The sequence below is a fragment of the Mastigoproctus giganteus genome, chromosome 12, assembly GCF_048544385.1.
Source record: "Mastigoproctus giganteus isolate SK-2022 chromosome 12, ASM4854438v1, whole genome shotgun sequence".
Taxonomy (NCBI): Eukaryota; Metazoa; Arthropoda; class Arachnida; order Uropygi; family Thelyphonidae; genus Mastigoproctus; species Mastigoproctus giganteus.
Window position 1 is genome coordinate 119,571,413 of NC_143586.1, and position 26,798 is coordinate 119,598,210.

The 26,798-nt window shown below is 38.9% G+C and overlaps 1 protein-coding gene across 5 annotated transcripts in view; it reads left to right on the forward strand.

Moving 5' to 3' along the window:
• LOC150077364 (UDP-N-acetylglucosamine transporter-like) overlaps positions 1-26,798 on the forward strand; it is a 392,219-nt gene that overhangs the window by 27,085 nt on the left and 338,336 nt on the right. For 4 of the 5 annotated variants that reach the window (XM_090386784.1, XM_090386781.1, XM_090386785.1 and 1 more), the window contains exon 2: positions 13,096-13,385. In XM_090386784.1, coding sequence (XP_090242910.1) covers positions 13,371-13,385 — 15 coding nt within the window. In that variant the 5' untranslated portion in view covers positions 13,096-13,370. Of the gene's footprint in view, positions 1-13,095; positions 13,405-26,798 lie in introns of all 5 variants that reach the window. The other variant, XM_090386783.1, reaches the window with a different exon arrangement.

Sequence of the window (26,798 nt, forward strand, 5' to 3'; positions counted from 1 at the left end):
GGGAATAATCACCTCCTTATCCCTGCTAGAAAAATTGCTATATATCATCAACAATACACCATGAGCTACTCTTGCAGCCCGTCTGCACTACTCAGAAAACTTCATATCTGCCTGCACAACCACCCCCAGGTCCCTTTCATTCTCTACCACTGTCAGTGTAGTACCACAGAGTTGATACTCTGTGGTACTACACAGAGTATCAACTGATGCCCTGGGGTTGCTGTTTCCCATATGTAGTACTTTACATTTGTCAATGTTAAACTTCATTTGCCACCTCTCAGCCCATCTGCTCAACCTTTACAAATCCTGTTGCAGTAGCTTAGTGTGAGTAGTGTCCTTGACAATCCTGCCAACCTTCATATCATCTGCAAACTTGGACATTAAGCTTGATATACCATCATCAATATCATTTATAAATACAGAAAACAATAATGGACCCAATACTGAACCCCGGGGGACTCCACTAATAACATTAGTCCACGATGAGCAGTGTCCATTGATTACCACTTTCTGTCTTCTCCCTCTCAACCACCCCTATATCCATAGCAGCAGTTTGCCTCCAATGCCAGACTGCTCCAATTTGTGCAGCAGTCTTCCATGTGCAACAGTATCAAAAGCCTTTCTAAGATCCAAGTATATAATATCAAAGTTGTTCCCTGCATCCAGTTCTTTTGTGACTGCATCATAGTATCCAATCAAATTGGTCAGGCAAGACTTCCCCTTAACAAAACCATGCTGTGTCTGAGCTATAACTGAAGTCTTGTCTAGATGATCCTGCAGTGCTTCTTTAACCAGTGCCTCCATTAATTTTCCAGGAACAGAAGTTAAACTAACAGGTCTATAATTACTTGTGTCGCCCTTTGATCATCCTTTGTGAATTGGGGTCACATTTGCACATCTCCAGTCCATGGGTACTTCCCCTGAGTCCAAGGAAGCTCTCATAATTATGGCTAAGGGTTTACTTACTTCCTTTGCTGCCTCCTTTAATATAACTGGATAGATCCCATCCACCCCAGGTGCCTTTCTTGTATTTATATTCAACAATTTCTCCTCCACTTTACTCTCAGTTATTACAAGATTCTCTAGCTTACTGCCAGAGTTGAATGCACCTCTGGCATTCCCCTCGCTGAATAACACCTCATGTGTGAATGTCGATGCAAAATATTCATTCAGTTTGTTAGCTACCTGAGCAGGATCATCAACAGTTGACCCATCGATATCAAGTGGACCAATCTAATTCATCCCCTTCCTTCTAGAGTTTACATAAGTAAAGAACTCTTTGCTGTTTTTCTTTGCATCCCTTGCCAAAGATCTCTCGTAATCTGTGTTCGCCTGCCTAACCTTCTTTGTAACTTGGTTACAGATCAACTTGTATGTATCGTAGGCTTCTGTGTCACGTGTTAATTTGTATGTATCCCATGCATTTTTCTTCTCTGCCATATGTCTCATTAGTTCATCTGACATCAACTTAGGCATAAACCTTGAACAATATTTTTTAGTTGGTATGTAAAGCCTAGTAGCTTCCAAGATAAGTCCTTTGAATGCTTCCCATTTTGAATTTGCTGTTGGTAACATCAGTTGGTCCCACTGTATAGAATTTAAATGCTGTCTCCGTCCATCATAGTCGCCTTTACGAAAGCAATAACCCTTCCCTTTACCCCTAATGGTAGTTACCTCTTTGAGTAAATCCCACTTCAGCACACTGTGATCACTGCCACCTAGTGGTTCATTTACCTGCAGATTCTTAATGCATGAAGAATCACTACTGATAATCAAATCAAGAGTATTACTCTTGATTTGGTTATCAGTAGTTGCCCTCTAGTTGCCTCCCGAACATGCTGATGTAGAAAACAATCATCCAATAAATCCACAAAAGCCTTGCTAGTGTGTGAGTGACCAGCCCCCAAATACCAGTCAATATCTGGGAAATTAAAATCCCCCATTATAAGACTCTCTGATTTACTAGCCCAATCTATTTCCATGTACAGTTTCTTATTATACTCATCAGAGTCATTAGGCCTATAGCACACTCCTACTCTCAATTTTGATCTCCCAATGCTTATGTCACACCAAACTGACTCGACACTGCACTGTCCAGCAATGTCGACTGGCTTCACTTCCTTGAATTTTATGTATTTCTTAACTAATAGCATGACCCCGCCTTCCTTCCTATCCTGTTTATTCCTTCTGTAGACATTGTACTCCCCAAATTCCAGTTCTGCATTCCTTATATCTGTGTGACACCACGTCTCTGAAATCCCCACAATATCTGCCTTTGATGTTTTACCTCAAATACATCAAATTCATCAAATTTATTTACTAAACTCCTAGCATTGGTGTACACGCAAGTATACATGCACCTGTTCTTTTTCTTAGCTACCCTAACACAACCTATGTGTTTACTTGTGCCGCAATGGCTCCCAGCAGTCTCTGAAATACCATGCATCTTGTTTTTCAGGCTTCTGCTCATTCTAATAGAAGCTCATTCTAATAGAAGAATCTCTTTCACCTCTGCCAGTTGCTACTGTTAATCTATTAGTCCTTGTATCCCCCCCAATCTAGCAGTTTTCCGACCCACCTAACACTGCCTCGATAGCATCAGCAAACATTCTTGCACCCTTTCTGTTTAAGTGTATCCCATCACTGTAGAAGCAGTCTCTCCTGTTAACAAGTACAGACCAGGCTGAAAAAAATTCTACCCCTTGAGCCTTGCACAATCTTTCCAGGGCCGAATTGATCGACAGGGCTCTCATCATATAGTCCCTCCTATCGTGTCTGGGCAGAATTGCAGACACTTTCAAATTCAACCCTAATTCATGGCTTTTTTTCAAAAGTGACCTGTACTTGTTAAGTAATTCTGCCAGTCTCCTACTCTTAATATCATTAGTGCCAACGTGTACAACTATATCACCTTTTGTGCTCTTAAAAGATGATATCCGCTCTACATAGAACTGAACCTTGGGGGGACGCCGGCATTAGTGGAGAAGTTAGAAGACAGTGAGCCATCTACCGTCACCCTCAGTGAATGATCAGAAAGAAAACTGGATAACCAATTACAAAAAACAGTTGATAAACCATAAGATAGAAGTTTGTTTAGAAGACCGTTATGCCAAACACGATCGAAAGCCTTTGAGATGTAAAGAGCAACTACTTGTGTTTCACCGAACCTTTCCATCAAATTAGTCCATAAATGGGTAATATAAGCCAGAATATCACCAGTGGATCGACACTGACAGAATCTATACTGGCGATCTTTGATCAGACAGAAGGTTTCTAGGTAGTTTAAGAGTTGGCGGTTAATTGATTTCTCCATTACTTTAGAAAGAGTACAAGTAATTGCAATGGGACGATAATTAGGTGGGAGGAATTTGTCATTCTTTTTAGGAACTGGCTGGATATAAGCAAATTTCCAAACAGAAGGAAAAACACCTTTGGAATAAGAAAGTGAAAAAAATGGTGCAAAGAATAGGAGTAAGTTGAGGAGCACAGTTTTGAGAACAAGTAGAGAAATGCCATCGGGACCTGAAGCTTTCTTAGAATCAAGATTTGTCAAAATCCTTCTGACATCGTTTTGTCGGAAGACCACAGGAGACATTGAATGGAGCGTGTTGGGAATGGTGGGAGGTGTTTTACAAAGATCATTATTACATGAGTTGGAAGAAAAATGGGATGCCAGCAGGTTAACTTTATCCTTGGCTGAAGTGACAACAGAACCATCTGGTTTGGACAGAGGTGGGAGCAGAGCTGGGCAAAAGTTGCGGCCAATAGCTTTGGCAAGAGACCAGAATGCTCGGCTACCATTAGGGCAAGAAGCAAGTTTTCCACCCTTAGCCCCTGTTCAGATGCTTGTTTGGACTGATTACTAACCTGCATTACAATTGTTGCGAGCTTTGGTGCAGGCAGAAAATGAAACTGAAGAATTAGAAACAAGCCAAATACGACATGCAACGTTCTTCTCTTGAACAGCCTTATCACATTTATTGGAAAACCAAAGTTTAGATAAAGGACTAGATTTTAAAGTGGAGTGTGGGATAAAGGATTCCATTCTTGCAAGAATAATTTCACTGACACGATCTGAGCAAACATTAGAATTAGCATTGGTAGAGGCATGTGATGCAAGAAAGCAAGCTTATTCAGCATCAGCCAAAAAAAAAAAACTTCCACTTCACCCCTCTGTTCGTTCGAAATACCTGTCCAGCCGAGCCTTAAATTTGTTTAGGCTATCAACTTCAACAACAAGTGATGGAAGTCGGTTCCACCAACCAACCACCCGCTGGCGAAAGGCAAATTTCAGCACATCTATCCGACGTCCATCCTTCCTCAATTTGAATTTATGCCCTCTGAGGTGATTATTGTGAGCAAGAAGAAGAATCCCATTGGCATTGAGCATGCTCAAACCATTTAAAGCCTTATACACCTCTATCAGATCACCTCGCCGGTGCCTAGTCTCCAGACTCTGTAATTTGCAAAACTTAAGCCTTTCTTCGTAAGAGCAACCCTTTGTTCCATTCACTAATCTTGTTGCCCCTCTCTGTACCCGTTCCAGCAGCTCTACATCCTTCTTCAATGTGGTGAAGTGATGTGGCCTAACCATTGCCTTATACAAGGGAATAATCACCTCCTTATCCCTGCTAGAAAAATTCCTGTATATCATTGACAAGACACCATGAGCAACTCTTGCAGCTCGTCTGCACTGCTCAGAGAACTTCATATCTGGCTGCACAATTACCCTCAGGTCCTTTTCATTCTCCACCACTGTCAGTGTAGTACCGCAGAGTTGATACGTTGCTCTGGGTTACTGTTTCCCATATGTAGTACTTTACATTTGTCAATGTTAAACTTCATTTGCCATCTCTCAGCCCATCTGTTCAACCTTTCCAGATCCTGTTGCAGCAGCATAGCGTCAGTAGTGTCCTTAACAACCCTGCCAACCTTTGTATCATCTGCAAACTTGGACATTAAACTTGATATCCCATCATCAATATCATTCATAAACACCGAAAACAACAATGGACCCAACACTGAACCCTGAGGAACTCCACTAATAACATTAGTCCACGTTGAGCAGTGTCCATTGATTACCACTCTCTGTCTTCTGCCACTCAACCATCCCCTTATCCATAGCAGCAATTTCCCTCCAGTGCCATACTGCTCCAATTTGTGCAGCAGTCTTCCATGTGCAACAGTATCAAAAGCCTTTCTAAGATCCATATATATAATATCAAAGTTATTCCCTGCATCCAGTTCTTTTGTGACTACATCATAGTATTCAATCAAATTGGTCAGGCAAGACCTGCCCTTAACAAACCCATGCTGCATCTGAGCTATAACTGAATTCTTGTCTAGATGATCCTGCAGTGCTTCTTTAACCAGTGCCTCCATTAATTTACCTGGAACAGAAGTTAAACTAACAGGTCTATAATTACTTGTGTCAGCCTTTGATCCTCCTTTGTGAATTGGGGTTACATTTGCACATCTCCAGTCTATGGGTACCTCCCCTGAGTCCAAAGAAGTTCTCATAATTATGGCTAGGGGTTTGCTTACTTCCTTTGCTGCCTCCTTTAATATAACTGGATAGATCCCATCCACCCCAGGTGCCTTTTTTATGTTTATCCTCAACAATCTCTCCTCCACTTTCCTCTCAGTTATTACAAAATCATCCAGCTCACTGCCAATGTTTACTTTACCTACGTCATTCTCCTTCCTGAATAACTCCTCATGCATGAATGTAGATGCAAAATACTCGTTTAGATTGTTAGCCACCTGAGCAGGATCCTCAACTGTTGAACCATCAATATCCAGTCAACCAATCTGATTCATCCCTTTCCTTCTTGAATTTAAATATGTAAAGAACTCTTTCTGTTTTTCTTTGCATCCTTTGCCAAGGATTTTTCGTAGTCTGCCTTTGCCTGCCTAATCTCCTTTGTGACTTGGTTACAGACCAACTTATATCTATCATAGGCTTCCATGTCACCCATTAATTTGTATGTATCCCATGCATTTTTCTTCTCTGCCACATGTCTCATTACTTCATTTGACAACCATTTAGGCCTAAACCTTGAACAATATTTCTTAGTTGGTATGTAAAGCCTGGTAGCCTCCAAGATTAGTTCCTTGAATGCTTCCCATTTTGAGTTTGCTGTTGGTAACATCATCAGTTGGTCCCACTGTATAGAATTTAAATACTATCTCAGACCATCATAGTCGCCTTTACGAAAACAAAACCCTTCCCTTTACCTCTGATGGTAGTTACCTCCTTGAGTAAACCCCACTTCAACACACTGTGATCACTGCCACCTAGTGGTTCATTTATTTGCAGATTCTTAATGCATGAAGAATCGCTACTGATAATCAGATCAAGAGTATTGCTCCCTCTTGTTGCCTCACGAACATGCTGATGTAGAAAACAATCATCCAATAAATCCACAAAAGCCTTGCTAGTGTGCGAGTGACCAACCCACAAATTCCAGTCAATATCTGGGAAATTAAAATCCCCCATTATAAGACTCTCTGATTTACTGGCCCACTCTATTTCCCTGTACAATATCTTATTATACTCATCAAAGTCATTAGGCCTATAGCACACTCCTACTCTCAATTTTGATTTAGCATTAGCATTAGTAAAGGCATATGATGCAAGAAAGCAAGCTTATTCAGCATCAGCCAAAAAAAAAGAAAAAAAAAAAAAAAAAAAAAAACAACCACTACTCCCATTTCACCCCTCAATTCTTTCGAAATACCTGTCCAGCTGAGCCTTAAATTTGTTTAGGCTATCAACTTCAACAACAAGCGATGGAAGTCTATTCCACAAACCAACTGCCCGCTGGCTAAAGGCGAATTTCCGCACATCTATCCGACATCCGTCCTTCCTCAATTTGAATTTATGCCCTCTCAGGTGATTATTCTGAGCAAGAGGAAGAATTCCATCGGCATTGAGCATGCTCAAGCCATTCAAAGCCTTGTACACCTCTATCAGATCACCTCGGCGATGCCTAGTCTCCAGGCTCTGTAATTTGCAAAACTTAAGCCTTTCTTCGTAAGAGCAACGCTTTGTTCCATTCACTAATCTTATTGCCCTTCTCTGTACTCGTTCCAGCAGCTCTACATCCTTCTTGAAATGAGGCCTCCAGACCTGTATACAGTACTCAAGGTGTGGCCTGACCAATGCCTTATACAAGGGAATAATCACATCCCTGTCCCTGCTAGAAAAATTCCTGTATATCATTGACAAGACACCATGAGCTACTCTTGCAGCTCGTCTGCACTGCTCAGAGAACTTCATATCTGCCTGCACAATTACCCCCAGGTCCTTTTCATTCTCTACCGCTGTCAGCGTAGTACCACAGAGTTGATACGTTGATCTGGGGTTACTGTTTCCCATATGTAGTACTTTACATTTGTCAATGTTAAACTTCATTTGCCACCTCTCAGCCCATCTGCTCAACCTTTCCAGATCCTGTTGCAGCAGCATAGTATCAGTAGTGTCCTTAACAACCCTGCCAACCTTTGTATCGTCTGCAAACTTGGACATTAAGCCTGATACACCATCATCAATATCATTTATAAATACAGAAAACAACAATGGACCCAACACTGAACCCTGAGGAACTCCACTAATAACATTAGTCCACGTTGAGCAGTGTCCATTGATTACCACTCTCTGTCTTCTGCCACTCAACCATCCCTTTATCCATAGCAGCAATTTGCCTCGAATGCCACACTTCTCCAATTTGTGCAGCAGTCTTCCATGCGCAACAGTATCAAAAGCCTTTCTAAGATCCAAATATATAATATCAAAGTTATTCCCTGCATCCAGTTCTTTTGTGACTACATCATAGTATCCAATCAAATTGGTCAGACAAGACCTGCCCTTAACAAACCCATGCTGTGTCTGAGCTATAACTGAATTCTTGTCCAGATGATCCTGCAGTGCTTCTTTAACCAGTGCCTCCATTAATTTTCCTGGAACCGAAGTTAAACTAACAGGTCTATAATTACTTGTGTCAGCCTTTGATCCTCCTTTGTGAATTGGGTTTCGTTTGTGATTGGATTTCCCTATGCTTATGTCACACCAAACTGATTCGACACTGCCCTGTCCATCGATGTCGACTGGCTTCACTTCCTTGGACTTTGTGTTTCTTAATTAATAGCATAACCCCTCCTCCCCTCCTGTCCTGTCTATCCTTTCTATACACATTGTGTTTCCCAAATTCCAGTTCCGCATTACTTATATCTGTGTGACACCACGTCTCTGATATCCCAACAATATCTGCCTTTGATGTTTTGAGCAATACCTCAAATTCATCAAATTTATTTACCAAACTCCTGCATTGGTGTACACGCAGGTATACATGCACCTGTTTCTATTCTTAGCTACCCTAACACAACCCATGTGTTTACTTGTACCGCAATGACTCCCAGCAGTCTCTGAAATATCCTGCATCTTGTTTTTCAGGCTTCTGCTCATTTCAATAGAAGCAGTGCAAGAATCACTTCCACCTCTGCCAGTGGCTACTGTTAATCTATTAGTCCTTGTATCCCCCAAAACTAGCAGGTTTCCGACCCACCTAACACTGCCTCGACAGCATCAGCAAAAATTCTTTCACCCTTTCTATTTAAGTGTATCCCATCCCTGTAGAAGCAATCTCTCCTGTTAACAAGTACAGTCCAGGCTGAAAAAAATTCTACCCCTTGAGCCTTGCACAATCTTTCCAGGGCCGAATTGATCGACAAGGCTCTCATCATATACTCCCTCCTATCGTGTCTGGGCAGAATTGCAGACACTTTCAAATTCAACCCTAATTCACGGCTTTTTTTCAACAGTGACCTGTACTTGCTAAGTAATTCCGCCGGTCTCCTGCTCATTGACATCAGAAGTTTTGAAACAGTAATCCGACCAAGGAAAAGAAGAAAAGAAATCTCGCAGGTCATCCAATTTTGCATTCTTGTAATGCCAAACAACACGAGGTCTGGAATAGCCATGAGATAAAGGCTCCATTGGAGAAGAGATAAACACCAAGTTTTGATCTGAAGTGCCTAAAGGACCTCTCACTTCGACCGTGTAATTAGAAGGGTTGTTTGTGAGAAAAAGCTCAAACGTGTTGGCTGTATGATTAGGATTGTCCGGTATTCTTGTAGATAAATGAAAAATCTGTGCAAGGTCATTAGTAATTGCGAACCCCTCATTATCTCGACCAGCTGGGTCTGTGTGACTAGAAAACGGAATCTAGCTGAAGTCGTGAACATTAAAATCACCAAGGAAAATTACCTCGCTGTTAGGAAAGTTGGACTGGAGAAAGTCAAGTTGCAAAGAGAGGAAGTCAAAGAACTGCAAGTGATTAGTTGAGTTGGGAGAATGGTAGATACAACAGATGAGTTTGACACAATGAGTTATAGAGATTTTAAGCCATAGAAGATCGAAAAGAGGAGATTCCAAATTACCAAGTCTCTGACAGGGAATATTGGAATGGAGATATGCACAAGTACCACCTTTGAGGTGAAAGGATTCATACAGTGAATAATTTGGGCAACTGAGATGAGCAGTTATTGAATCAACCGATAACTGAGATTCTGTCAGAAAAAGTACATGGGTTTGGCCGACTGCAAGTGGAAATGGACACCACTGAGATTAGAATTGAAACCACGTACATTTGTGAAAGAATTAATCTGGAAATATCTGGACTATAAAAAATTAAGACAATAGAAACCTCAAGCAGGGGGAAAAAATTGAATTTGGTGATAAATACAGCCTTGAATAGGAAAGGAAGCAAATAATGCAAGAAAAGGGTGCCAGAAAGTTTCAGAAATAGAAAAAAAAGGTAGACTAGGAAAAATATAGTTTCTTGCGGTGCATTCATAAAATTAATAGCTTACGAGAAATAAAAAGAAGAATGTATGAAAGTAAAAAAGTAAATGATTTCAGAAAAATAGGATATCTCAGGCAGTTCCGGGTTGCAAATCCAATTCTTTTACATAGGACCCTGAACACAGTTCTGAGAGTATGAATCAAAAATGATATATACGTACACACACAAAAGGAAAACATAAATATATACTATAAGAGCAAATCGTTGCGTACAAGCTTTCTACACTGTAAGACACTGCATTGACAAGGTGTATTATGTTTACAGAATGTACAAACTTAAAAAATTAGATTATTATTATTAGTAGCCATATGGTGCAAGGAAGCTTGAGGCTTATGCTGCACCAGTCAAAACAAGTTTCTGAGTTACCCTGAGAGAGAGAGAGAGAGAGAGAGAGAGAGAGAGAGAGAGAGAGAGAGAGAGAGAGAGAGAGAGAGAGAGAGAGAGAGAGAAGAATGGTGATATCGAGCTCAGGACCCTGGGTGTGCCGAGCCCATACTCACCAGATGTGAGCCCCTAGGGTTGGGGAAGGCAATTAACCGAACAACATGCTGTGCTTGAAATATAACAGCCATTACCCAACAGGATAAAAGCAAATATAGTTAGACAAAAATCAAAATGAAATGGAAGCTAACTAGCTAGAAATTTCATTTATATAAATATAATCAGGTAACAATTTTTTAAAATTGTTAATATTAAGAGCCTTATGAAAGTAATACTGTAGATCAAGAGAAAATTAGGTTTCTAATAAATTAAAATAGAATTTTGTGATGTATGTATTTTATATTGGCATTGCATGTTATTTGACAATATCCTTGTCTATTTTTTGTTCATTATTATATTATTTTTAAAATTTTATCTGTACATTTTATATGTATTTTTATTTAAATTTATTCACAATATGAGATATAACTTAAAACGATGCCGTCTTATCTGTTAATTCAGAAATGGCTGTGTTTTAATGATACTATTGCACTTAATATATACATAGTATATACCATGATTTCCGTCATTCTTTTACTCTTTTCTTTACCCTTTTTTTCATTTTATTACTTATATTGCTTATATTATATATGCTCTTATATTATATAAAGCTCTTCACTTTATTACTTGTATTCTTAACTTATGTTCTTTATGGTCATTGAGTTCTTTCTGACTATCAGTGGCCCTATTTCATGAAATGTTTCTATCATTGCCACTTTCTTCTGTTTCCTTTTTTTGTACACTATATATTGTGTTTACACACACACACACATACATAGACATTTGTGAGTATATATATTATCTCATTTTGTTGTGCCTTTTGTTGCGATTAACATTGTATTAAGGCATGAACATAAAGACTGGATCTATAATCAGTCTTTTCAGTGGACTGCACAACAGCTAATAAAATAAGGATTGTGACAGATATTTTCCCATTACTGAGCTGTTATTTGTTATATTGTTTGTATATACAATGCCAGTCACATAACTTGCATTACCCTCTTAAAGTTTAATATTTCCTTACTAACCTTCTGTAGAAATAAAATTGTAATTTTTTTTCATCTCAAGACACTTACTTGAAATAGTGTAATTTGATGTAATAGTGTTATTACACTATTACATCGAACATAAGGTGCCTCTGTAGCCAAGTGGGAAGGAGCAGCAGTGCGTAACACACGCTTCTTGATTAGACCGGGGTTCGAGCCCGTCACCACCAAATACGGAGGATGCGGAAAGGTCAGGGAATGACCACCGCATATCCCGGAGCAATATGGCCTTAGTTGCTAATGCTCCTAACAACAACAACATCGAACATAAAACTAGTGTGATATTGCATCGTTCTTGAATAATGTATTTGATCATCTTTATAAAAACATCCACCTGCTGCTATCTGCATTCACTTCCTATTTAGCAATGGTATGGCATATAGTTAATTAACAGCAAGGAAGAAAAGCATAATTATTGTTCTTGATAGGGATGGCTTTTCTAGTCAGTGCAGGTGCAAAAGTTGGTTAACCAGTTTACCTCTGCCAAGGTTACTTAAAAAGAAATGTCAGACCAGAGATGTCAAAAAAAAATCTGGAACCAGACTGAAATAGAAAAGTATTACAGTACAAGGGAGAGTTTTGAAGCATCTCTGCTTTCTTGATTGTTCAAGTTCCACAGATATAAAATTCATGTGGAAGGAACATACTGGGATAAATGTAAGTGATAGACTTGCCCAACAAACACTTGTGATGAGTGGTCTGAAAGCATATTGCTCAGATTATGAACCTGAAGAGGCATAAATTCAAATTGAGGAAAGACAGTTGTAGAATGGTAGATGACTTTCATCAACCAGTGAAATACCACCACTTTGCTTATTGGAGGCTTGAAGTGGTGAAACCCATGTTTAGTCTCTAGAGCAAAGTTTCCGGCATCCCCCTCCCCCCATACTTCTCCTTCAACCCATACACGGTACTAAGTACTATAGGTTTTAATACCTTTCGTGTTTGGGGTTTTCATAAAAAAAAAAAAAAAAAGAATAGATGTTCGGAAATTTGCCTTTAGCCAGTGGGTAGTTGATTGCTGGAACAAACTTCCATCTGTCATTGTGGAAGTCCGGGAAAACGTTTGGAGTGAATGAATAGGTGAAGTGGAATATTTTTTTTTTTTTTTTTTTTTTTTTTGCTGATGCTGTATAAGCTTGCTTTCTTGCATTGTATGCCTCTACCAATGCTGATGCTAATATCAACCTCATAAGAAGGTTGATATTAGCATATTATTGACAAAATTCATTAGAAAAAATGACTAACCTGGACTAAAGAAATATGCTAATTGCATAATTGAAGAATGGGAATCTGATTACTTCAAACTTAACCATCAAACATGAATTGGATGGTAAATGCTACATTCAGTATAGATCTAATGATGCTTCACCACCTGATTGTATTCATTCAACAACCAAGTTTCTATTGGGCCATGTGGTTTTGGGATGGTTAGAATACATTTTGTAAATGGTATTATTAATGATGACTACTACACAAAAATTTTAAAGTAGGCTCTTCTGCTCGTCATCAGAGACCTCTTTCAAGAAACAGAAAATTGTGTTTTCTAACATGACTCTGCACCTTGGCACACTGCACATAAGGTTAGTACAACATTACATAATCATTTAATACAATTTAATCTAGTATGCTAATCTTAACTTGTTTCTAATACTATTATCTCTCTCTCTCTTTTTTTTTTTTTTTTTTTTTTTTTTTTTTAGGTGAAGAAGTTAGGAGGAGGCTGCAGTATCCAATCTTTATTGTGGCCAGGAAATAGTACCCATTTGAACCTGATTGAAAAACTGCTGGAGTGTTATGGGACAAAAAAATTGCTGCTGAAAAGCCAAAAAGCAAGATAACATTGCAAGAAACCATTTTGATGTTTGGCACTACATGAACTAAGTGATTATATCAAGAGTCTGAAACACTCCATGTGAGAGAAGTACAAGGCAGTTATTAAAACGTGTGATGCACCAACAAAATAGTAATATCTGTTATGGAAGACCTAGTGGTATCGCAGCCATATTTGTGTACTGCTGCATGTTTTTTTCCATCTTAATACATATGTTAATTTTAAACATTGGTCACAATGAAAAGGCATTCATGTGTCCTGTTGTGTATTTCTATGATTATTTGTAAATAAATATGTCTAAATAGGTTTTTTATTTAACTTATTTTCTTATCAATCAAATGCATAATCATTTTACATCAGTGTATAACAAATTTGGAGCAATTATTTCAGTTGTAATACTTGTTTTGGGAGAAATTTTGTTTATGCAATTTGTCACACACACACACACACACACACTTCTGAATACCAATTTTGTTATATAAATTATGTGCAGTCTACTTATCTTTAATTCATTATCAGTTTGCTGGAAATTTGAAATTTCTCTCTGCATGCCAAAATTATGAAAATCAGCAAAAATAATTCAAAATTGTACATTTTTTGACATAACCTATGTTTTCATAGGTTATGTCAAATAATCCCTTAATTAGAAGGGATAGGCTATCCCTTCTAATTAAGGAAAATTCATGTTTTGTGTTAAAAACATATTTTAAATTAATTGTTGAAAATTAAAACTCCCTTTAGAACCTGTCGGTAAGCGAATACAAATTTAAAAACTGTGCTTTTCAATCTAAGCTTTGATTACAGCAGAGCCTATCATTAATAGGAGTGCTCACTGTGTGAAATGTGAAGTATGCACTTAAACAGTTTTATTCCATCATGCATCAATGTCACAAAGCCAGAACATGTTTCCATTTGGAGAAAAGCATGGCCGTAAAGTGAACTGATTATCAATAACTGAAGATGATCTACACCAATGAGCCAAAACGTTATTACCAGCAAGTTGTTATGTAAATCTAAGCAACTGCAGGTGAACTACGGCACGTGCTTGGGTCAGGACACGGTATAAAAAACACCTGATATTGAGCTCTGTTAGTCAGTATTACTTTTGTTCTTCAGAGGGGGAAAGCAGCAGACCTAAGCAAGTTTGACAAAGGCCAAATTGTAATGGCCAGACAACTGGGTCAGAGCATATCTGAAATGGCATGGCTGGTGAGGTGCTCACGGTCAGCCATGGTTAGTATCTACCGAAAGTGGTCCAAGGAGGGAAAATCCACGAACTGCCAGCGAGGTGTTGGACAACCACTGCTCGTCGATGCTCAACATGAGCAAAGGCTCTCCCGGATGGTACATGGCAACAGAAGGGCGACTGTGATGCAACTAGCCAGTACAGTCTGTCCTCGTATAGCACGATAGTTGTGTTCTTAGAAACCCTCATGCAATGCAAAATCGTGCAATATAAACAACAGGCCCTATGGGAAAAGTGGGGTTAGGTGCCGACCACCCAAGATTGAACACACATTTGGAACCAAAACATTACCAAACACAATAAATAATCGGGTAATTTTAATCGTTATAAAATACGTAAGTATTTTATAACGATTAAAATACGTAATAAAAATAATATAATATATTTTTTATTATAATATAATAAATAATAAAAATATTTTTTTATTATTTATTATATTATAATAAAGTATTTTTAGTATTTTTTAATACTAAAAAAGTATTTTTTATGAATAAAATACGTATTTTATTCGTAAAAAATTTATTATATTAAATAAAAGAGTCGTAATAAAATTATAATACGTAAGTCGTAATAAAATGCTTACGTATTTTATTACGACTATTACATAATAAAATATTGCTAATGCTTTTGCTTCTATCGTAAGCAAACTTGTTTTTTGTTTGATTTTCTATCCAAACAGATAGAAAATCGAAAAACAGATAGAAAAGACAGCCGTTCCATCTCTTCCAATTCTTGTGTCTTAATCTAATGGATTTTAATTACACTTTGAGTTGTTCCTGCTATGAAAGTTGTTTTTATTTTCTCTGCATTCTTTGTAATTCTCGGCGTTGCCTCATTTAGGTCTGTAGCACGTGCAATACCACATGGTCTTTCATTTCGCTCAAAGCGTTTCACAATTTCATATTTTTTCTCTATCGACAGAGGCGGTCTGGCAATAAGCCTTATCCAGGAAATCCCGGTGGGCCGGAGGCCGGTGTGATTTTGGCCATAAACCGTAGTATGAGGCCACTATAAATTTTCCCGGGTAAGAATTTTTGATCCAGTCCGCCTCTGTTTATTGATATTGTTTTCTTTCTCTCTCTGAATCTGCAGTGTCTTCACCAGGACGCTTCCTTTTCACACCTTTTAAGTATTTTACTCATTTTTAGGGAATAAAGCGCAATTACAAAACGAGGAGGCACGCTTAATACACATAAACAAAGCTGCGCACGTGTAGCAACTGAATAAACAACACCGTAAAGGCCGAGATACACTATTAACACCTCACATTTTACTAAAGCACATTTCTAGGGGTTACTACCATAAAACAATAAAAACAATTTCCAGTTGCGTTTCTGCTAGTGGAATCTGTTATAAACTGGTCGTAAACTCGATCTAATTGCAATTGCAAATTATCGATAGCTGGAATTGTGTGGGTTTTTACGTTATTATGGTGAAATGTGTTTCCCTTCACTGATATAAAACACATAAATACATTTTCAGAATCTTCTTCATTCCTATCGTGTTGCGTTCGGTTGGGGTGATTCCGCGTTCGACTGCCATTTCTTGTAAACACAAAGGCGAATCGTGCATAAGCGAATTTGGTTCATGTTATATAAGATAACGTTCCCCTATTTATAAATCTTGTATGATCGAATTCGTGTAATGTAAACATGTGTTATACGAGGACTGACTGTAATTGGAATGCTAGTGATGGGAGTAATGTGTCACAACACACAGAACATTGAACCCTGCTGAAGATTGGGCTGCGTAGCCACAGGCCACTCCAATAGCCCATGCTAACCATGGTCCACCGGTGACGGTGCCTACAATGGGCACACAAGCATCAAAACTGGACCTTCAGTGATTCAGGAAGAAGGTCGTCTGGTCCGATGAATCACGTTTCCTGTTGCACCGTGTAGATGGCTGGAAACATGTGCATCGTTTACCTGGGGAAGCGATGGTGACTGGATGCACCGTGGATGAAAACAGTTGGTGTCATGCTTTGGGCGATGTTCTGCTGGGATACCTTGGGTCCAGTCATCCCTGTGCTGGGCACTCTGATGTCTACCACCTACCTAAACATCATTGCTGACCAGGTACACCCTTTCATGGCAGTGGTCTTTCCTTCTGAAACCGTAGTATGAGGCCACTATAAATTTTCCCGGGTAAGAATTTCTTACTCGGGAAAGTCTTTTATCCTGCTAAAAGACGGTGTCGTCTTTTAGCAGGATAATGCACCATGCCACACTGCCTGGACTGTTCGAGACTGGTTCGCGGAACACGAGGAAGACTTCCAGGTATTGCCCCGACCTGCAAATTCCCCAGACATCAATCCCATCGAGTATATGTGGTTTGTGTTGGAATAGTAACATCAATCTAGGGCAACTCAACCATGGACCCTACAGGAGTTAAAGGAACTGCTGGTTACATGTTGGTACCAGATACCACAAGTCACATTTAGAAATCTTGTAGCATCCATGCCTCGCCGGGTACGAGCTGTTTTGGCTGCACGTGGAGGACCAATATCATATTGGTAGGTGGTCATAATGTTTTGGCTCATTGGTGTATGTCAATCAACATGTGCATATAATTAGGTTTAACTTAATCATGAATTTTCCCAATTGTGCACTATTTAACCGAATTCTTTAATTTTCTGCAAAAAATTCCAAAAAAAAACATTTTCGATGACAAGTATTAGGAGTTTCAGTGGTGTGGATGGAAGAGATGAAGCACATCAGCTTGGGGAGATTCACAGACTAAAAGGTTAAAAGTAGCTGCAGGCAGAGGTGAAGGTGATTCTTGCACAACTTCTATTAGAATAAGTAGGGACCTGGAGCGAGGGGTGCTGGGGGTTTCAGGGGCTGATGGCAGTCATAGTGAAACAGGTGGGTATATGGGATGTGTTAGGGTAACTAATAATAAGGATAGCTACATGTATACTTGCATGTATACCAATGCCAGAAGTGTAGTAAATAAATTTGAAGAATTTGAAGTGTTGGTCAAGACATCAAAGACGGATATTGTTTGGATAGCAGAGATGTAGTGTCACACATATAAGGAATGCAGAATTGGAATTTGGGGAGTACAATGTGTACAGAAATGATAGACAGGATAGAAAGGGAGGAGGTGTTATGCTGTTAATTAAGAAAAACATAAAATCAAAAGAAGTGCATCCAGTTGATATATATGAACAGTGCACTGTTGAGTAAGTTTGGTGTGACATAAGCACTGCGAAAGCAAAAATAAGAGTAGGCCTAATGTGTTATAGGCCTAATGACTCGAATGAGTACAATGAACAATTGTACAGAGAAATAGAGTGGGCGAGTAAATCAGAATGTCTTATAATGGGGGATTTTAACTTCCCAGATATTGACTGGAATTTGTGTGTTGGTCACTCACACACTAGTAAAACTTTTGTGGATTTATTGGATGATTGTTTTCTGCAGCAGCATGTTCGAGAGGCAACCAGAGAGGGTAATACTCTTGATCTGGTTATCAGCAGTGATCATTTGTGTGTTAAGAATTTGCAGATAAAGGAACCACTAGGTGGCAGTGATCACAGTGTACTGATGTGGGATTTACTTAAAGATATAATTACCATCAGGGGTAAAGGAAAGGGTTTTTGCTTCCGTAAAGGTGAGTACAGTGGTCTCAGACAGTTTTTAAATTCTGTACAGTGGGATCAACTGACGATGTTACCAACAGTAAATTCTAAATGGAAAGCATTCAAGGAATTAATCGTGGATGCTACTAAAAGTTTCATACCTATTAAGAAATATTGTTCAAGGTTTAGGCCTAAATGGTTATCTAATGAACTAATGAGACTCGTAACAGAGAAGAAAAATGCATGGGATGCATATAAATTATCAAGTGACTCAGAAGCCTATGGCATATATAAGCTAGTCTGTAATCAGGTCACAAAGGGGTTAGGCAGGCAAAGGCAGATTACAAGAAATCTTTGGCAAAAGATGCTAAGAAAAACAGCAAGGATTTCTTTACTTATATAAACTCTAAAAGGAAGGGGATGAATTTGATTGGTCCACTTGACATCGATGGTTCGACTGTTGATGATCCTGCTCAGATAGCAAACAAACTGAATGAGTATTTTGCATCTACATTCACACATGAGGAATTATTAAGGTTTGAAAATGGCAGAAGGTTATCAAATTGTAGCAGGGTACTTAATGATTTTGTAATAACTGAGAGCAAAGTGGAGGAGAAATTGTTGAAGTTAAACATAAGAAAAGCACCTGGGGTGGATGGGATCTATCCAGTTATATTAAAGGAGGTAGCAAAGCAACTAAGCAAACCCTTAGCCATAATTATGAGAGCATCCACGGACTGGAGATGTGCAAATATATCCCCAATTCACAAAGGGGGATCGAAGGGTGACAAGAGTAATTACAGACCAGTTAGTTTAACTTCTGTTCCAAGTAAAATAATGGAGTCACTGGTTAAAGATGCATTGCAGGGTCATCTAGACAAGACTGCAGCAATAATAAACACAGCATGGGTTTGTTAAGAGAAAGTCTTGTCTGACAAATTTGATAGGATATTATGATGTGGTTACAAAGGAACTGTATGCAAAAAATAATTTTGATATCATATATTTGGATTTCAGGAAAGCTTTTAACACTATTGCTCATGGAAGACTATTGTACAAATTGGAGCAGAATGGTATTAAGGGTAAGTTGCTATAATGGATAAAAGGATGGTTGAGTGGGAGAAGAGAGAGGGTGGTAATTAATGGGTGCTGCTCTTCGTGGACTAATGTTATTAGTGGAGTCCCACAAGGTACGGTGTTGGGTCCGCTGTTGTTTTGTATATTTATAAATGATATTGATGAAGGTATATCAGGCTTAGTGTCGAAGTTTTCAGATGATACAAAGGTTGGCAGGGTTGTGTATAACAGTAATGGCAGTGTGCTGCTGGAACAGGATCTAGATAATTTGGGCAGATGGGCTAAGAAATGGCAACTGAAGTTTAACCTTGAAAAATGCAAAGTACTGCATATGGGTAGAAGTAACCCCCAGAGAAACGTACCAACTGTGTGGTACTACACTTAAGGTGGTAGAAAATGAAAAAGACCTGGGAGTAATTGTGCAGTCAGATATGAAGTATAAGGCAATGGTTAGGCCACACCTTGAGTACTGCATACAGGTCTGGAGGCCTCATTTTAGGAAGGATGTAGATTTGCTTGAGTGTGTACAGAGAAGGGCAACAAGATTGATGAGGGGAATGAAAGGATCCTCTTACCAAGAGAGGCTTAAGTTCTGCAAATTGCAGTGGCTGGAGACTAGGCACCTGCACGGTGATCTAATTGAGGTGTATAAGGTCTTGAATGGTTTGAGCATGCTGAATTCTGATGGGATCCTTCCACTTGTTCAGATTATGAACTTAAGGGGGCATAAATTCAAATTAAGAAAAGACAGATGTGGAATAGATCTGCGGAAATTTGCCTTTAGCCAGCTGGTGGTTAATTGCTGGAACAAACTTCCATCTGTCGTTGTGGAAGTTGATAGGTTAAATAAATTTAAGGAGGAACTGGACAGGCATTTGGAAGGAATGGTGTGATTTTTTTTTTTTTTTTTTTAAATTTTTTTAGAATTCATGGCTTACCGGGATAAGTTCTAAAACTTATGATAGGTGGAATAAGATCAGGGTATATCTGTGAAAAACTGAGGGCATTGTTGAACAGCTATCATCTTTTAGGGGGACAAAAGTTGATATAAATGTTGCTACTATGATATTAAGAGTAGGAGATTACAGCATTAATCAACAACAACTACAGGGCAGTATTGAGAAAATTGCAGGTTAGGATTTAAATTGAATGTGTTGGAAATTCTTCCCAAACGTGATAGGAGAGCATACTTGATGAAAGCCTTTTCAATGAATTCACCCTTGGAGAGACTGTGCAAGGCTCTTGGGGTAGAATTTTTCTCAGCTTCATCTTTGCTTATTAACAGGAGAGAGAGAGAGATTGTTTTTACAGGAATGGAATACACATAAATAAAAGGAAATGCAAAAATATTTGCTAATGCTATTGAGGCAGTGTTTTGTGGGTAGGAAAATTGCTAGCTCTGGGGGTACACAGTGACCAATAATTTAACAGCAGTTTCAAGCAGAGGTGTAAGTGATTTTTTGCATTATATCTATTGAAACTTGCAGCAGTGTTGAAAGGAAGGCATTGGGATTTCAGGACCTGCTGGGGGGGGGATGTGTACACATGCTTGGAGCATAGTGAATAAATTTTATGAAGTACTGGTTAAGTCATCAAATACAGACTTTGTAGGGATACTGTAGACATGGGTAACTCAGACAAAAGGGATGCCCAACTTGAAAGTGGGGATTACAATATGTATAGAAAGAACAGAGTAGGAGAGGAGTAATGCACTTAGTTAAGAAGCTCATAAAATGTAAGGTAATGCATCTATTTGACATGGGTGACTAGTGCAGTGTTGAGTCAGTTTGTGTGACAAGCACTGGGAAAACAAAAATGAGGGTAGGAGAGTCCTATATGCCAAATGACTATGATGAGTTTTATGAACAACTCTATACACAAATAGAGACAAATAGCCAGTAAATCAGAATGTCTTATAATGGGGATTTTAACTTTCCAGGTATATTGACTGGAACTTGTGATTTGGTCACTCATAACATAGTAACACTTTTTGGATTTACTCGATGATTGTTTTCTATACCAGTATGTTAGAGAGGCAACAAGAGAAACCCTTGATTTGATTATTAGTAATGACCTTAAATACATTAAGAATATGCAGATAAAAGACCCACTAGATGGGCAGTGATCACAGTGTAAAGATGTAACTACTGGCAAAGGGAAGGGCTTTTGCTTTCATAAATACAACTGCAGTTATCTCATTCAGTTTTTTAAATTCTATGCACCAACACCATCTGATTGTTGCCAACAGCAATTTTTAACTGGCAAGCATTCAGGGAAATGATTGTAGAAGCTTCTAGTCTTTTTATACCAATTAAAAGATTCTGCACATCTAAGACTTAGATGTAAATAAAATCAGCAATGACTTCTTTGCTTATCTGAAAACTAGAAGGAAGGGGTGAATCACATTGGTTCACAAGATATTAATGGCTTAACTGTTGATGATCCTTCTCAGGTTGCTGACAAACAATAGGTATTTTGCATCTACATGCACACATTAGGAATTTTTTAGAGATGGGGATGCTTTAAGTATCAGATTCTAGCAGAGAGCTGAATCTGTGATAACTGAGAGGAAAGTGGAAGAGAAATTGTTGAAGCTTAATGTAAAAAAGGCACCTGGGGTGTATGTGATCTACACAATTATACTAAGGGAAGCACCAAAAGAGGTGAATAAGCCTTTAGCAATAATTGTGAGAGCATCGTTGAATTTTTGAGATTCCCTATGGACTTGAGATGTGCAAATGTATCACCAGTTCACAAAGGGTTATGAAACGGTGTGATGAGTAATTTCATATCAGTTAGATTGATTTCTGTTACATGAAAATTTATGGAGTCACTAGTTAAAGAACAGTATAATCAATACAGGAATGCAGTCATACTACAGTCACAGCATGACAACTTGCTGTGACTGTAGTGGAACAGTAGGGCATAAGAGGCGAGTTACCACTGTGGATCAAGGGATGATTGAGTTTTAGAAAACAAAAAGTGGTTGTGAGTGGACACTGCTCTACTTGATCTTCTGTTATTAGTGGAATTCCCCAGAATCAGTGCTGAGCCCTTTGTTTTCTTCTATATTTATTAATGATATTAATGGAGGCATATCAGACTTAATATATAAGTTTACTGATAATATAGAAGTTGACAGAGTATTTAATTACAGTAATCAGGGTATTCTACTGCACCAGGATCTGAATAAATAGGCAGATGGGCTGAGAAGTAGCAATTGAAGTTTAACATTGAGAAATTCATGGCACTGCATATGGGCAGCAGCAGTCATAAAAGAACATACAAAATATGAAAGTGTCTGCAATTCTGCCCAGACATGATAGGAGGGAGTATATGATGAGAGCCTTGTCAGTCAATTAGGCTCTGGAGAGATTGTGCAAGGCTCACCGGGTAGAATTTTTTTCAGCATGGTCTGTGCTTCCTAACAGGAGAGACGGTTCTTACAGGGATGGGATACACTTAAATAGAAAGGGTGCAAGAATATTTGCTGATGCTATCGAGACAGTGTTAGGTGGGTCGGAAAACTGCTAGCTTTGGGGTATTCACAGACTAAAAGAATGGGACTAAAAGCCGCAGACAGAGGCAAAAATAATTCTTGCACTGCTACTGTTGTAATGAACAGCAGCCTAAAGCAAGTTGCTGGGGATTTCAAGAGCTGCTGGTAGTCATCATGGAACAAGTAAATACATGGACATTGTTAGGGTAACTAAGAGTAAGAACAGGTGCATGTACACCAATGCTAGAAGTATAGTAAATAAATTTGATGAATTTGAAGTGCTGATCAAGGCATCAAGGGCAGTTATTGTTCGGATATCAAACACATGGTGTCACACATATAAGCAGTACAAAATTGGAATTTGGGGTACACAATGTGTGCAGAAAGGATAGACAGGGTAGGAAGTGAGCAGGGGTTATGCTCTTAGTTAAGAAACATAAAATCTAAGGAAGTGTATCCAGTTGACATGTGTGGACAGTGCAATGTTGAGTCTGTTTGGTGTGACATAAACACATGGAAAGGCAAAATGAGAGTAGGAGTGTGTTATAGGCCAAATGACTCTGATGGGTACAATGAACAATTGTGCAGAGAAATAGAGTGGACCAGTAAATCAGAATGTCTTGTAATGGGGGATTTTAACTTTCCAGATATTGACTGGGACTTATGGGTTGGTTACTTGCACACTAGCAAGACTTTTGTTGGAGGATTGTTTTCTACAGCAACATGTTCGAGGGACAACCAGAGGGAGTAATACTCCTGATCTGATTATCAGCAGTGATTAGCATCAGCATTAGTAGAGGCATGTGATGCAAGAAAGCAAGCTTATTATTATTATTATTATTAATAGCCATATGGTGCAAGGAAGCCTGAGGCTTATGCTGCACCAGGAAAAAAAAAAAAAAATTCCCAAGTTACCCTGAGAGAGAGAGAGAGAGAGAGAGAGGGGGTCAAAAGTAGAAGGGAATCACCAAGAAAATGAAGAATGATGATATCCAGCTCAGGACCCTGGGTGTGCCAAGCCCATACTCACCAGATGTGAGCCCCCGGGGTTCATGTAGCTTGCTTTCTTGCATCAAAAAAACCCCCTCCCATTTTACTGCTCCATTCGTTCCAAAGGCCTGTCCAGCTCAGCCTTAAATTTATTTAAGCTATCAACTTCCACAACAAAAGATGGAAGTCTGTTCCAACAATCAACTACCTGCTGGCTAAAGGCAAATTTCTGCACATCTATTCTATAACTGTCTTTCCTCAATTTGAATCTGTGCCCCCTCAGGTTCTTAATCTGAGCAAGAAGAAGAATCCCATCAGCATTCAGCTTGCTCAAGCCATTTAAGGCCTTATACATCTCAATCAGATCACCTCGCAGGTGCCGCCTACTCTCCAGGTGCTGCAATTTGCAAAACTTAAAACCTTTCTTGGTAAGAGCACCACTTTGTTCTCCTCACCAATCTTGTTGCCCTTCTTTGTATTCGTTCTACCAACTCTACATCCTTCTAAAATGAGGCCTCCAGACCTGTACACAGTACTCTAGGTGTGGCCTGACCATTACCTTGTATACCGGGATAATCACCTTCCTGGCCCTGCTAGCAAAATTCCTATTTTATCATTGACAACGTTCCATGACCTGCCCTGACAGCCTGTCTGTACTGTTCAGCAAACTTCATATTTGACTGCACAATTACCCCCAGGTATTTTCCACTTCCCTGAGTGTAGTACCGCATAGTTGGTACTTTTCTCTTCGGTTATTGCTACCAATTGTCAAGTACTTTGCAATTGTCAATGTTGCCACTTCTCCGCCCATTTGCCCAACTTATCTAGATCCAATTGGAGTAGCATACTGTCTTTATTGTCATTAACAACCCTGCCAACCTTTGTATCATCTGCAAACTTGGACATTACACCTAATATACCTTCATCAGTATCATTGATAAATATACAAAACAACAATGGGCCAAACACCAAACCCTGGGAAACTCAACTAATAACATTTGTCCACGAAGAGCAGTGTCCATTGGTTATCACTCTCTGTTGTCTCTCACTCAACTATCCCTTTATCCATCGTAAAAACTTACCCTTAATGCCATACCTCTCCAATTTGTACAGCAGTCTTCCATGTGCAACCTTATCAAAAGCTTTCCTGAAATTCAAGTGTATGATATCAAAATTATTTTTGACATTCTGTTTCTTTGTGACCACATCATAGTATTCAATCAAATTGGTCAGACAAGCCTCCCTTTAACAAACCCATTCTGTGTGTTTATTCATTCATTAAGAATTTTCAGATAAAGGAACCACTAGGTGACAGTGATCACAGTGTATTCATGTGGGATTTTCTTAAAGATGTAACTATCATCAAGGGTCAAGGGAAAGGTTTTTGTTTTCATAAAGGTTACTATAGTTGTCTCAGACAGTTTTTAAATTCTATACAGTAGGATCAACTGATGATGTTATCAATGGTGAAATCTAAATGGGAAGCCTTCAGAGAGGCTACTAGACTTTTTATACCAACTAAGAAATACTGTTCAAGGTTCAGACCTATTTGAATGTCAGATTAATTAATGAGGATCATAGCAGAGAAGAAAAATGAGATGCGTATTTTTTTAATTTTTTTATTTTTTATGAAAATCCCAAACACGAGAAGTATTAGAACCTATAGTACTTGGTACCGTTCTTGGGTTGGAGGTTGAGAAGATGAAAGACAATATTTGTTGACACTAGACTTGAACGTCTGTAGACTGTAATTTTAAAGAAATACATACGAAGGAAGGTTGTTCCAGAAAACAGCAGATGAATGAATTAATGAGGAAGATGAAAAGTTGGTTCTGTGAGTTTGAAGTTGGACAGTAAATGGATGTTGGTGGCACGTGTTCAGACTGTTTTGAAAGAGAGAGTGGGAATAATAGAAGCAAATTCAGAAGAACAGTGTCCATGGAAGTATCTGTAGAAAAGGCATGCAGCAGAAACAGTACGTTTGTGAGACAGCAAGTGGAGAGACTCTGTTAGAGAGGACTCATTAATTAACCTAATTGCCCTCTTCTGAATGGAATCTAGAAGCCTGAGAGAGGTTTTGGGGGCACTTCCCCAGATGTGGGAAGAAAAGTAACGCTGAGAGAGAAAACTAAGTTTTTTAGATGCAGAGGAAGCAATATTTGTAAAGTGCTTGTGCCAAGATAGATTACAAGTCAAGGTAATCCCCAAAAGAGATATATCAACTTATTTAGAAATCGGAGTGTCACCAAAGATAAGCATAGGATCAGAAGAATCCTTTTTGTGAGATATAAGACAAGACTGAGTTTTAGAAGGATTGAAATAAACTAAGTTGTCTTTGCCCCACTAGAGAATAACCTGGAGATTGGCATTTAAGGAATTGGTTGAGAGAATATTCGACAAGTTGAAGCTGATAGAGTAGGGCAAGGTTTCTCAAAATGGAAAGTGGAATGCAGTGTGCTATCATCGGCAAAACTATGAATAGGATTTCCAGTCAATGTAAGAAGGTCATTAATATACAAGAGGAAAAGAGTGGGGGAAAGAACTGAACCCTGAGGGACATCAGCATTAGTTGAGAAGTTAGAAGACAGAGAGCCATCTGCCATCACCCTGAGTGAGCAGTCAGAGAGAAAACTGCATAATAGAGTAAGCTTTTCGTAGATAAGCTTACTTTATCAGTTTGTCAATTCATGGTGTATTCAATAATAAGAAAAGGTAAGGGGGGAAAGGACATCCTGTATGAAGTAATGAAATTTTTGGATATGGTGTACACATGGTAAGAATATACCCAGATCCTTGACATAACATGGCCACGACAATGCCCCCACATACACACTACTCTGACTCCCTCCAGTCACTATCTGGCAGAGTAGAGGTAGCAAGATGGAAGCCTCCCAAAGAGTTACCAATAGGTTCGGTCTGGTGTACTAACTAGTGGCCGCCCTGCGAATACCATTTTAGAGCTGTACCCTCGAAATGTAAGGAAGATTGGATCTCGCCATGATCTTCATATAACCTCAAAAGTCATCAGTCATAATGCATGATGGAAGAAATGGGGAAGGGTTGATTGGAACTTAGTTCTAGAGACTAAACATGGGTTCCACCACTTTAAGCCTCCAATAAGCAAAGTGGTGGTATTTCACCAGTTGATGAGAGTGATCTACCACCTAGTATTGC